The 12,500-nt window shown below is 37.6% G+C and overlaps 1 protein-coding gene across 8 annotated transcripts in view; it reads left to right on the top strand.

Annotated features, from left to right (window-relative positions):
• The window catches only part of LOC135094641 (protein spire homolog 1-like), a 237,877-nt gene that overhangs the window by 114,887 nt on the left and 110,490 nt on the right, over positions 1 to 12,500 (top strand). For all 8 annotated transcript variants that reach the window (XM_063994900.1, XM_063994910.1, XM_063994926.1 and 5 more), the window contains one exon: positions 7,951 to 8,068. In XM_063994900.1, the coding sequence (XP_063850970.1) occupies positions 7,951 to 8,068 (118 nt within the window). The remainder of the gene's footprint in view (positions 1 to 7,950; positions 8,069 to 12,500) is intronic.

Here is a 12,500-nt window from a genome sequence, read left to right as displayed (position 1 = left end):
CTCATCTGTCGGCGTCCCCAGCGACCTGAGTCTGCGCAGCATGTACAGCCTGTAGGTAGCTGATCTCACGGTGCTGGCGACATGCTGCTTCCAGGTCAGCTGGTCGTCCACCGTGACTCCGAGAAGCTTGGCACATTGGACCACCTGGAGGGGGTGAGGGCCCACTGTGAGCCGGGGAGGGGGCACTGGTACAGAGGAGGTACAGAAATGCATCACCACAGTTTTGCTGTGGTTGATGGTCATCCTGCTCTCCTCTGTCCACGTCTGCAGTCGCTCCAGAATTGCTTGCAGTGGCGAGTAGTCCGGGTTCTTGTTGGAAACTGGGACGCCCACGGTGCAGTCGTCCACATACTTCCAGCGATGGGGGGTGTCGGTGAGGGCGTCGTTGATGAGGAGGAGGAAGCATAGAGGACCCATCTTGGTCCCCTGGGGGACTCCACATGTCAGCTGTTGGAAATTAGAGACAGAGCCCTGATAGCGAACGGCCTGACGTCTCCCTGTGAGGAAGTCGGCTAGCCACGCTATCAGATTAGGAGGGAGACCCAGACTTACTGCCTTGCTGATGACAACAGTGTGATCAACTAGATCAAAGGCTTTTTTGAAGTCGACAAAAGCAACAGCTAGAGAGGTGTTTCGCTTGTCCAGGTGGCTGTGGATGAATTCAAGGAAGCTGGTCAGGTAATGTGAGGTGGAGGTGGCTTTAATATTTCCGAATTGTCTGATATCCACGGTGTTACAAATTTTGGTGTATGCCCAGTCATATACAAAATCTTCACAAATAAGGCTAGGGATGGGGGTGATAGAGACTGGCCTGAGGTCATTGAGTGACTGAGGACTGGAAGTTTTGGGGATGGGAGTGACATAAGATGTCTTCCAGTCCGCGGGGCAAGAGTGTTGGGAGAGTGAGGCGTTTATTATGGAGCATAGCGGTGTTGCTAGCTCTACAGCAAATTCCTTGTAAATTTTTATAGGAAGGTCAGTGGGTGTGGTGGATCTTGGTCTAAATTTAAGTATTCTCTTAAAAACATCCATCGCCTGGACAGTGTGTGGAGGGGAGGGAGCGGGCAGATAGGCAGGAAGCGGAGTGGTGTGGAGGGGAGGAAAGGTTTGACAGATAGCAGCAAAGTGATCGTTCATCTCCTGAGCCGCGAGATTAGCAGGAAGGTGTGAGGTGCAAGGAAGGGATGAAGTGTGCTTTTGTAAGCCACACAAAGCTTTGATCTTAGCGTACCACTGTCTGTTGTTGGTCAGCTTGAGGTGGTGTGTGTGTGTGTGTGTGTGTGTGTGTTTTTTACCAGACCGTACACCAAGTACCTTCACGCTGTAGTACATTGATTACCTACAGGTTTAATGTAAGAAAGGGTTCCTCTCTTCGACAGGTAGCATCCTCTTATTGTTATTCATTTGTTATTATTCATGTATTCCCGATTTATTCATTTTTATCCTTTTCTAGTCATTCTCATTAACCTTTTTTTTTCTCAGCTTCCTTGAAATGAACGACCTTAAAGATGATATATTCTTGTTCTTAAACGTTCTTACTTTTTATCCTCTATCTTTCGTCTTTCTTATTTGTTCCCTCGTCTCATTTTTCTCACTTTTCATCTGTTCGTTCCTCTTATTTCCTCTTTTTTGTTATTTTTTTTCATTGTTACATAGTTTTGTTATGCATTTCACTCTTGCCTCATTCAGTTTAGTTCTTCCCTTTGGTTGCATTGTTACTAATATTCACGTTATTTTTCCTAGGGTAGGTTAGGTTAGGTTTGGTTAGGTCAGGTGAGGTTAGGTCAGTTTTGGTTAAGTTAGGTTCAGTCACGTTAGGTTTGGTTAGGTTCAGTCAGGTTAGGTTTGGTTAGACTAGCAAATCTAATCTCTTTTATCTCTAAGCTAATCTTACCTAATCTAATCTCTCTCTCTCTCTCTCTCTCTCTCTCTCTCTCTCTCTCTCTCTCTCTCTCTCTCTCTCTCTCTCTCTCTCTCTCTCTCTCTCTCTCTCTCTCTCTCTCTCTCTCTCTCTCTCTCTCTCTCTCTCACATGCTCAGCTTATATCGTGACTCTCCTCATTTTTTCAGTTTTTTTTTTTCTCGTTCACGTTATTCTCTCTTCTATTTACGTTGTTATTATTAGTTACGTTTTTTTCTATTATTTTCCTTCACATCCATTCTTTCATCTTCCTCAATCATTCCATTTTTGTCTCACCTCGTTCACGTTTATTATTTCCCCCGGTAATTAACCCTTTTTACCTTTTACCTTGATCTACTTCACCATGTTCTTCTTCTTTTCTTACATTTTTTTTTTCCCTCTCCTCTCTACCCTTTCATCTTTACTCCTTTTTTTCACTTTGTTCGCTTTTCTTCGTGAAATAATGCTGCTGTGTATTTGATTTTGAATTTTTTTTTATTGTTATTATTTTTTCGTGTTCATTCTGTCATTCGCAATCCCACTAACACCTGCCGTCATAATTCATGTGTTTTTGTGAAGCCTGGACACGCAGTTATTAAAGGTGAACTGTTGGAGTCACGGAAGTATTAGTGTTGTAAATTCAAATACGTATTCCGCTTGTTTTATTTTATTTTTATTTTATTTATTCATTTATTTATTTATTTATTTATTTATTTATTTGTACAGTCGTCACATTTGCGTATTTTGTTTGTTTTGAATTCAACTACGTATTCTTTCCGTTTGTTTGTTTGCTTATTCTTTTATTTGTTTGTTTGTTTGTTTATTTATTTATTTATTTATTTATTTTTCTAGCCGTGACTTACATTTTTTTTTTTTTTGCTTTGAACTCTATCTGCGCATTTAGAGAGCGAGTGTTTTAAATGAATGTGCAACGTATTTTATGTGTATTTTATGTGTATATGTTTTTTTTCTGTGTGTATTTGTAGTTCTGCAGTTTCTGGCTGTTATTTTCTGACGTTATTTTTATTTACTCATTTTTTTCTTTCTTGGCCCGTTTTAGTAAGTTTTTCTGCGTATTAGCTCTTATGGTTCACTTTTTTTTATGATTTTCTTTCTTTTTTTATTATTCTTTTCTGGCTTTTAAGTCTTGACGTTATCATCATTTTCCTTTTAACCCGTTCCAGTAAGTTTTCTAGATAATTGTTTTTATGCTTCACTTGTTTTCATTCTCATTTATGCTTATTATACCTTTCTGTGCAAGCGAACCTATTGAAAATATTAAAAAAAAAAGGCAGCAGAAATTAAGAAGAAAAAAAAATCATCCCGCTTAATTGCTCTTCCCAGTAAAAGTTAATTAAAGATTTTTTTTTCTTAACAGGTTGGCTAAAAGTATGGTAATGGGATACAGAAGTTATGTTTTTTTCTTTTTCTTTTTTGTCAGCATTGTTTTTGCTTCTAATTTTACGTAGTCCTGTTGTTTTTGCCTCTAATTCTACGTAATCCTGTTGTTTTTGCTTCTAATTCTACGTAATCTTGTTGTTTTTGCTTCTAATTCTACGTAATCTTGTTGTTTTTGCTTCTAATTTTACGTAGTCCTGTTGTTTTTTTGCCTCTAATTCTACGTAATCCTGTTGTTTTTGCTTCTAATTCTACGTAATCTTGTTGTTTTGCTTCTAATTCTACGTAATCTTGTTGTTTTTGCCTCTAATTCTACGTAGACCTGTTTGCGATCTTCCTTTCTTCTTATTTTTATTTCATTTTTTTTGCAAATGATACAGAAGTAGGATACATAAATGCTGGTAATGTAGCTTTGTATGATTCTGATTATCGCTCATTTTGTATTTTTTTTTATTTTTGTTGTTTTCTTCCTTTTTTTCTCATTCTAGTCATCGTATTACTTGGTGCCTGTCCTTTCTTTTCAGGGGAGGGTGGGGAGAGGGAGGGGAAGGGGGAGGGAGAGGGAGAGGTAAGGGTGTAGAAATGAGATACAAATTACATAATACATCCTGGTTAGGTAGCTTTATATAATTCTATTTATCATTATTATTTTTTTTTTCATTTCTGTCGCTTGTGCTTTTTTAATTCATAATTCTACCCATTCAGTTTGTAATCCTCTTTTTTTTTCGCCGGACTTCTTCTCATTACCATACTTAATTAAGGAAAAGTTTAATCCCTTTCATTCATATACTGGACTGCATTATATATTTTTTGCAGATGTAGTTTTTTTTTTTTTCTAGTCAGTACACGTTCTTCCTGCGCATTGCTGATTTCTTTCCAGTTTTCTTGTCATGTTATTTAATTGAGGAAATATTTCGTTTTCGCTCTAATTTGCATCATTAATATCTGCTGACGTACTTGTTCTCCTTGCTATTTTTTTTGTTTTTTTCATCAACACTTATATTTTTACTTCACTTGCTCCAATTTCTTTCTCATAACCTCATTTAATCTTGGAATGATTTGTGTTTCCATTCCATTTTCTATTACATATTTACACTTTCATATTAATTTCTCCTATGCGTTGTGTTTTCCTCCACTATTTATTATTTGACTGCAAAGTTTTCATTTTTTTTTTTTACATTTTTTTTTCATATATCAAGGAAACGTTCATTTTATTTATCGTACTTGAATTACACTATGTACGTATTTCTTCTGGTATATTTAATTGCTGAGTTTCATTCCCTTGCCTTCTACGTAACTCTTTTTTTTTCCCCGAGTTCCCTTCTCATTTCCATATTTAATCAAGGGAAGGTTTGTTTTCCAGGAAATTTTGCATCACATATTTCTCCTAATAGAACTAGTTGTTGTGATTGCTGTTATTTTTCCTCCCCAGTTCTCTCTCTCTCTCTCTCTCTCTCTCTCTCTCTCTCTCTCTCTCTCTCTCTCTCTCTCTCTCTCTCTCTCTCTCTCTCTCTCTCTCTCTCTCTCTCTCTCTCTCTCTCTCTCTCTCGTTTCTTAACCTCTCCTTTCTTATGTAAGTTTTGTTTTCTTTTATTTATCCTTATTTATTTCTTTTCATAATTTTTTTTTTTTTGCTATCAATTGTACTTTTTATTCCTGCCTCACTTCTCTAATGCCTCACTTTTATTCTATATTAGGTGTCTTTGTTTTCTTGCCCTTTTCTTGATGTTTTCTTCCTTTTTATACATATCTTTTCCCTGTTTATCACTCTCTCTCTCTCTCTCTCTTTTTCCTACCTCTTCTTTACCTTCTTTTATCTACTATTTTCTTATTTTCTTCCTCAGCGAGAATGTATACGTATAATATATGCAATACAACCTCACCCCTCTCTCATATACTTCCTTGTTTAAGTTTTCGTGTTTTTGTTTGCATTCCCCGCCTCTCGTGTGTGTCAGGCTCCTATTATTTACTTGTGTTGTCATGTTCAGGTTCTCTTATCACACATCCATCCTGCCTGTAAAAGTAAGCACTGGTTTGGAGACTCACTGGTTCTAAGATTTGTTTGTTTACCTTACCTTACCACCACCACCACCACCACCACCACCACCACCACTACCATCATCATCATCATCATCATCATTATCATAAATTTTTCGTTCTGGATGCTTGTTTTTTTTCTACTTGGCTTATTTTCTATTTTTTTTTATTTGTTTTGCTTTGCTTTGCTTTGTTTGTTTGTTTGTTTGTTTGTTTGTTTGTTGTTGCTGTTTGTTGGATGCTATTGTTGTTGTTGTTGTTGTTGTTGTTGTTGTTGGTGGTGGTGGTGGTAGTTGTTATCATTTTTTAATTTCCTCTTCCTCTTCTTCTTCTTCTTCTTCTCCTTCTCCTTCTCCTTCTTCTTCTTCTTCTTCTTTTTCTTCTTCTTCTTCTTCTTCTTCTTCTTCTTCTTCTTCTTCTTCTCCTTCTTCTCCTTCTTCTTCTTCTTCTTCTTCTTCTTCTTCTTCTTCTTCTTCTTCTTCTTCTTCTTCTTCTTCTTCTTCTTCTTCTTCTTCTTCTTCTTCTTCTTCTTCTTCTTCTTCTTCTTGTGTCCTGCTGGTTCACGTGGTCTCACTTGCTCCTCCTTTTCCGCGGTGACTTTGGCAATGAAAGGCGTTGTGGTAAAGCTTGTTTGAGTTTTGATCTCCCTGTCGCTTTGTGTCCTGTTGCTTTACGTGCTCCAACTTGCTGCTCCTCCTCCTCCTCCTCCTCCTCCTCCTCCTCCTCCTCCTCATTGGCCTCGGCATTCCCAGTGGTGTCTGAGCGTAGCATCATTTAGTGTTTCAGTGTGATGAGGGTTTCTATATATTCTTCCAGGGCTTAATTGGTTTACATGAGATGAACTGTTTTCTCTTTATATTTTATGGGTTAATGATTAAACCGGGTATTTATTTATTTTCTTTCTGTATATTTTATGGGTTGATGATTAAAGCCTGGTACTTTCTTATTTATTTATTTATTTTATTTTCATGTATTTATTTGTTTATTTTTAGTAGTTTGACAGCCTCCTTTGTGCATAATAAAGTAGATGAGTACATTTTCTCTTATATTTTCCATCATTCCGTCCTCCTCTTCTTCCCACGGACGCATGTATATCATTATCTTTGCAATTTGGTATCATTTAATCACCTTACTCTTTCATTCCACTTTCATTACTAAAAGCTATTAAGAATTCCTATCTCGTATGCAAATGGTGCCAGAATATTCTTTATGTTTGCAGTTTTATGTATTTTAAATAATTCTGCGTTCGCATTTCACGTCCATCACTATAAAATACAAAAAAAAAGAAAAGTCTTGTATTCCAAATGTAAATGCTTTCAGAAGCTTCTGTATATTTGAAGTTTTATATAGTTTAATCATTCTGCCCTTTCATTTCACTACCATCTAAGAAAAAAGAAAGAAACTACAAAAAAATAATTTCCATCTAAACATCAAAATAATGACAATTTAAAAAAAATTGTGTTTATATAATTGTCAGCGTCTGGGTCTTTTTCTTTTTTTCTTTTTTCTTTTTCTTTTTTCCTACCTTCTTGCTCACTGAGGCTCATCGTCCCCGTCTCTCCAGCCAGTGTCATTCTTTGCAGTTTTTAGCGTGCAGTATCTTAATTGCCTCATTTCCTCTCCTCCCAGGCGTTGTGGCCTCAAGCTACGCAGAAAATTATTGGCGTGGTGTGCGTCCAATCTTTTACCTGCATAATCTTCATATTTACCCAAGGTGTTTGCTCTCTCTCTCTCCCCACTTGGTATTTTAATTGGTGTGTTTTGTCTTTTTTCTTCTTTTCCTCTCTTCTGTGAATAAAGATCTTGTATGGTTTAGTTTGTTGTTACCTTTTTTTTTTTCATATACTTATTCATTCTGTACTTGTTTTCTCTGAAGGTGTATGATTTTAAATGTCTTAGTGATTGTCTTTCCTTTGTTTCTTCAGCAAATGAATAAGGTGTTTTGAAATATACTATCTTTTTATAATGTTAACCCAGTCTTCTTTTCATCATAATATTATACTTACACATTCTTTTACTCCTCTGAAGTTGACGCATTATTTCTGTCGCCTTACTGCTCACCCTTTCTTCATTTCTTGAGCAAAACAATAAAGTTCTCGTGTGGTTGGCTATAACTTGTGAATTTTTTCGTAATGATTCCTCACCGTAGCCTTCTTTCTTTATTTGTTCATGTTCTTCGTCCGTGTAATCAGGATAGGCCAAGAAACAATGGGTTCAAGTAAAATTTAGAAAGAGACAGAAAGGAATTAGTTCTCAGTTAGAGTGGTAGATGAACAGATAAGTGAAACGAACTCCGTTATCAGGTTGTTAATACCGAATCATTAGGGAGCTTTTAAAGAATATTGTACAAATTTATGCATGAGGATAATAGGTGGAAACAGGTAGGTAGGTTTCTCACGTGTAGACCTGACGGCTTCTTGCAACTTCATTTGTTTTCTTATGTTTTTTATGTTTTTGTGTTTAATATTCCTTTTTCTCATGTGATGTTTTTTTCTTTTTTTATGTTCTAATGCTCCTGTTCCTCTTATGCTGTAATGTTCCTTTCTCTCATGTCGTGATGACCCCATGTCCCAATGCTCTCTACCCACACGTGCTAATACTTCTCTCTTCCCCCAGCTTGTGTCGGAGCTCGGCGTGTTGCTGTACCGCGCCCTGGACTTCAGCCTGGCCAGCGATGAGGAGCGTGACCTGTCGCCCTCCCTCAACCACCTCATTGACCTCATGACCTCGGCAGGTGAGTGACTCCAGGCCCCTCACCACCCAGTCATTCTCGCCTCCTCCCTCACGCCTCACCTTTCCTCTACTTCTTTATGACCGGTATTCAGAAACTCTTTGCTCTCTCACCACGATTGTTTTCAAAAGCCTCAGAGATGATTAGCCGGATTCTCAAGTGTGTTCCTCATGTTAGTAATGTATAAATGTTGTTAATCTGTCACTAGAACAGTTGAGAACAGTCAAAATCCGTGTAGCTTCATCACGACTATTTTCCAAGCCCACAGAGATGACTGATCGGATTCTCAAGAGTGTTTCTCCTGTTGATGATGTAGAAAAGTTGTATCTGTCTCTAGAAACGTAAAAAAAAAAAAAAAGTAATAGTAATAATCCTTAAAAACCTGTGTAGAGATGAATAATCTGGTTCTTAAGAATGTTTCTCCTTTTGATAACGTGGAAATGCTGTTAAAGAGTCACTAGAACCATAAAATCACTCTTAAGAACCCGTATCGCTTCAATTAGAGCCTTTTGAAAGTAGTGGAGGTGCGACCAGAAGTGTTTCAGAATATGGTCCATTTTCACAAGGAACGTCAGGACATTCTTTTCCTTCCCTTCGTATTTTCCTTTGCTTTTTTTTTTCTTAATACTGTTTTTTTTTTCTCCGTAGCAATGTCAAAGGGTTAATTCGTGTTATTTTGTGAGTTTTTGTGCTTTATTTTATTTGCTATCGTCTTTTTTTTGTCTTCTTCTTCTTCTTCTTCTTCTTCTTCTTCTTCTTCTTCTGTAATTAAAAGAAGAATTTCGTGTTGTTTTGGATAAGTGGGTTTCTTTCTCAGTCAATTTTTGTTTCTTGTTCTTTTCTTTTTGTTATTTTATTTTTGTGTAGCCGTCGTCTTCGTCTCTCTCTCTCTCTCTCTCTCTCCTCTCTCTCACTCTCTCTCTCTCTCTCTCTCTCTCTCTCTCTCTCTCTCTCTCTCTCTCTCTCTCTCCTCTGTAATTCTCAATCTTTTGCCATTATCCTGTAATGTTATTTTTTCCTACTATTTATCATTTTTTCCGGAGTCCTTGTATCAATACACAACTCAGAACAAGAAAACTACTACTACTACTACTACTACTACTACTACTACTACTACTACTACTACTACTACTACTAATAATAATAATAATAATAATAACAGTGTAACATTAATTTTTCCTACCAAGTCTTTCTTCTTTCCCTTCTTGTCCTTGTTTCCCACGCAGGTGACGTCACTTCCGCCCCTACGGCGAGTCTGGAGGGGCGGAAGAGAGAAAGGAGGAGAGTGAGGGAGGGAGGGAGGGAGGGAGGGAGGGAGGGAGGGAGGGAGGGAGGAAGGGACAAGTGTTATCTCGTGAAGGTAATGTGAGGTATTCTCTCTCTCTCTCTCTCTCTCTCTCTCTCTCTCTCTCTCTCTCTCTCTCTCTCTCTCTCTCTCTCTCTCTCTCTCTCTCTCTCTCTCTCTCTCTCTCTCTCTCTCTCGTACCGTAACTATCTCGGGGTCTGTACTTACCTGACTAATTAATGGCGGGCCGCAGGTGGCTTTGGAAAATTTAAAAGGAATGAGATGCTTGGAAGTATTGATTACCTGTACTGGAGGAGGAGGAGGAGGAGGAAGAGGAGGAGGGAAAAGAAGGATGGTTTATGGGTGAAAAAGGAGATAGGGTTAGGAAGAAAATAGATTGGAGGGTGAAGAGGTGTGTTAAATTAGGCAACAGGTGTGAAAATTTGGAGAAATGGGAAGAGGAGGAGGAGGAGGAGGAGGAGGTGCTGGTGCTGGTGGTGTTGGTGATAATGGTGGTGGTGGTGGTGGTGGTGGTGGTAGAAAAGAAAGACTCACAGGCCAAATATTCTACAATCTACTTTACTGAGTTACTTTACGTTACTTTAGTGAGGTTACCTGCTGTACCAATTAAGATATTACAGGTGATTTTGAATAGCTACAGGTGGGAATGTTTTTTTTTTTTTTTTTTTACTTTGATTTGTCTTGTGTCCTTAATTCAGAATGGTTGTCTGGAAAAATTATAAGGAATCGGTAACCCAAATGAAAGCAAAATATGTAATGTAGTATCGAAAAGTGGAACAGGACATAAAATTTATCTTACTGGGTATAAAAAAAAAAAAAGGGATATAGGAAATAATTACGTTACCTAAAAAAAAGTGCAAACAGAAGTGCTGAACAAACTGAAATGAATAGAGATACAGAAAAAAGAATATGTGTGTATAGAATAAAGCAATCAAAAAATAAATGTCAAAAAAAAGAAGGAAACAAAACTGCAGAACTAACTGAAATGAAAAGAGATACAGAAAATATGTAAAGAAAACTAACCCCCCCAAAAAAAAATAAATGTGTAGAAAAATGCAAAAAAAAAAAAAAGAAAGAAAAAAAAAGAAAAAAAGAAAAAAAGAAAAAAAAGGTTATAAAGACTTTCGTGTCAAGGGTGAATGTAAAAACTGTGACCTGATCCGCGCCGCCTCGTCCCCGTGAGCCGCCTTGCCCAACACGCCGGAACATGTCTGCCGGGATGGTCACGTCGGGCACTAAGTGGAACGTAAGAGGATAACGATGTGGAAGTCTCGCTCACCCTCCGTTTGAGACTCCACAACTGAGAGAGGAAACTGAGACAAAAAAAAAAAAAAAAAACGAAAAGAAAGGAAAAGAAAAAGCCTTAAAATATCCGTACCAAGTTATTCCTTTAGTCTAATAATGATATGAAATTAATCTTTTTTTCTTTTTTTTTTGCTTAACTACTAATACGTATGTCTAATCATTGTTTTCACCATCCATTACCAAAATGTATATATTGAAAAACAGTGTAGCGGTAATACAAGAAAGGTTGAAACTGTTAAAAAAAAGTTAGAAATATCTCCATCTAGTAATTCCTGTCTAAAAAAAAAAAAAAAAAGGAAAAGAAAAAAAAAAGAGAAAATAAATCAGTGTTTTTAAACTTCATAATTTTCCACACATATATCAAACACCAATTCAGTTTTACAATCCAGGTACTAAATATCTAAGTCAGCAAGCAAAGTAACTATAATACAAAAAAAAAAAAAAGATTAAACTGTTAAAGAAAAAAAAATAGTTTTGAAACCTCACTATTTTTTGACACGTATACCTAACCCTCATTTATTCCTCCACAGTCCAGTTACAAATTATCTAATTCAATAAACAGAGTAGCAGTGGTAGAAGGTTAAAGCAGAATTGTATGAATTTCTCTATCAAGGCAAGTCTTCCAGCGCATTTCAATCAAACTTTAAGCACATGTGTACCTGGCGTCTTTCCAAACACACACATTAAACTCCCATTCCTTTTCGGTCCATTTTCTCTGTCAGGAAACGAGCAATGAAAGTAAACTGAAACTCAAATAAAAGAACAAGAATTAAAGGTTTATAAACATTTGAGGATTCCTTTTACTGTCAATGGCGTCTTTAAAAATCACTTCCTAAATTTGTACAAGTAGTAGTAGTAGTAGTAGTAGTAGTAGTAGTAGTAGTAGTAGTAGTAGTAGTAGTAGTAGTAGTAGTAGTAATTTATTGGCTACTCAACTCGTCTTTACCATCTACCATCCACCCTTTTCCTCACCATACTAATTGGAAAACTCAAATCTTGTATAAGAAATGCATAAGAAAAAAAAAAGTGTAATATTTTGACACCAAAGAAAAATCATCTTCACATTAGAAAAAAGGCACATAGATTTTACGTTTTCACCACTCAGACATACATACACTCAGACATACAGTTTTCTCAATAGTACAGTTCCCAGGCCACTAAGCAAGGCAACACCAGCATAGGAGTGTACGTAGGTCGGAGAAGCGAATCCCCAGCGGCACGCCACCATTGATATGACCATCGGGGAGCCGAACCATTTATTACGAGCTGTTGGTGTACATTTAGAAGCCACTTGCTGAGCCCCGTGCGTAAAATCATCACCAGTATCATTGGAGGCCAGGTGGGACGAAGGGAGCGAGGCCGACACGGAGGCAGGGAAGGAGGGAGGGAGGGACGGAGGGAGTAAAGCAGACAGGTAGGTAGGGAGGGTGGAAGGGAGAGAGAAAAGAAAGGTGCGTGTGTGAGATGTGATTCCGGAGAAGAAGAGAGAGGAAGGGAGGGAGGGAGGGAAATTTTTAGAAAGAGAAGGAGAGAGAGAGAGAATTAATACTGTAAAATCTAAACATATGAAAAAAGAGAGGGAATACAAAACGAAACAATTACAGGGCAACAAAAAAAAAGAAACAAAACAAAACAAAAGTACAAGAGATGAAAGGATCAAGGGAAAGATTAATGAACAAGAAACAAAGAGAGTGAAAAAACGAAGGAAAAAATCAAAAAGAGAAAGGGGTGGAGGAAGCAACAGGCGAGCTCCGTTGTAAAGGTGGAGTCAGGTGAGGCCTCTGCTGAGGTCACGGGGCGGAGGGGTGTGGGGCGTTGGACGGG

The sequence above is a fragment of the Scylla paramamosain genome, chromosome 3, assembly GCF_035594125.1.
Source record: "Scylla paramamosain isolate STU-SP2022 chromosome 3, ASM3559412v1, whole genome shotgun sequence".
NCBI lineage: Eukaryota > Metazoa > Arthropoda > Malacostraca > Decapoda > Portunidae > Scylla > Scylla paramamosain.
Note: the sequence above shows the minus strand (reverse complement) of the source record. Positions and strands in the feature narration are given on the sequence as shown.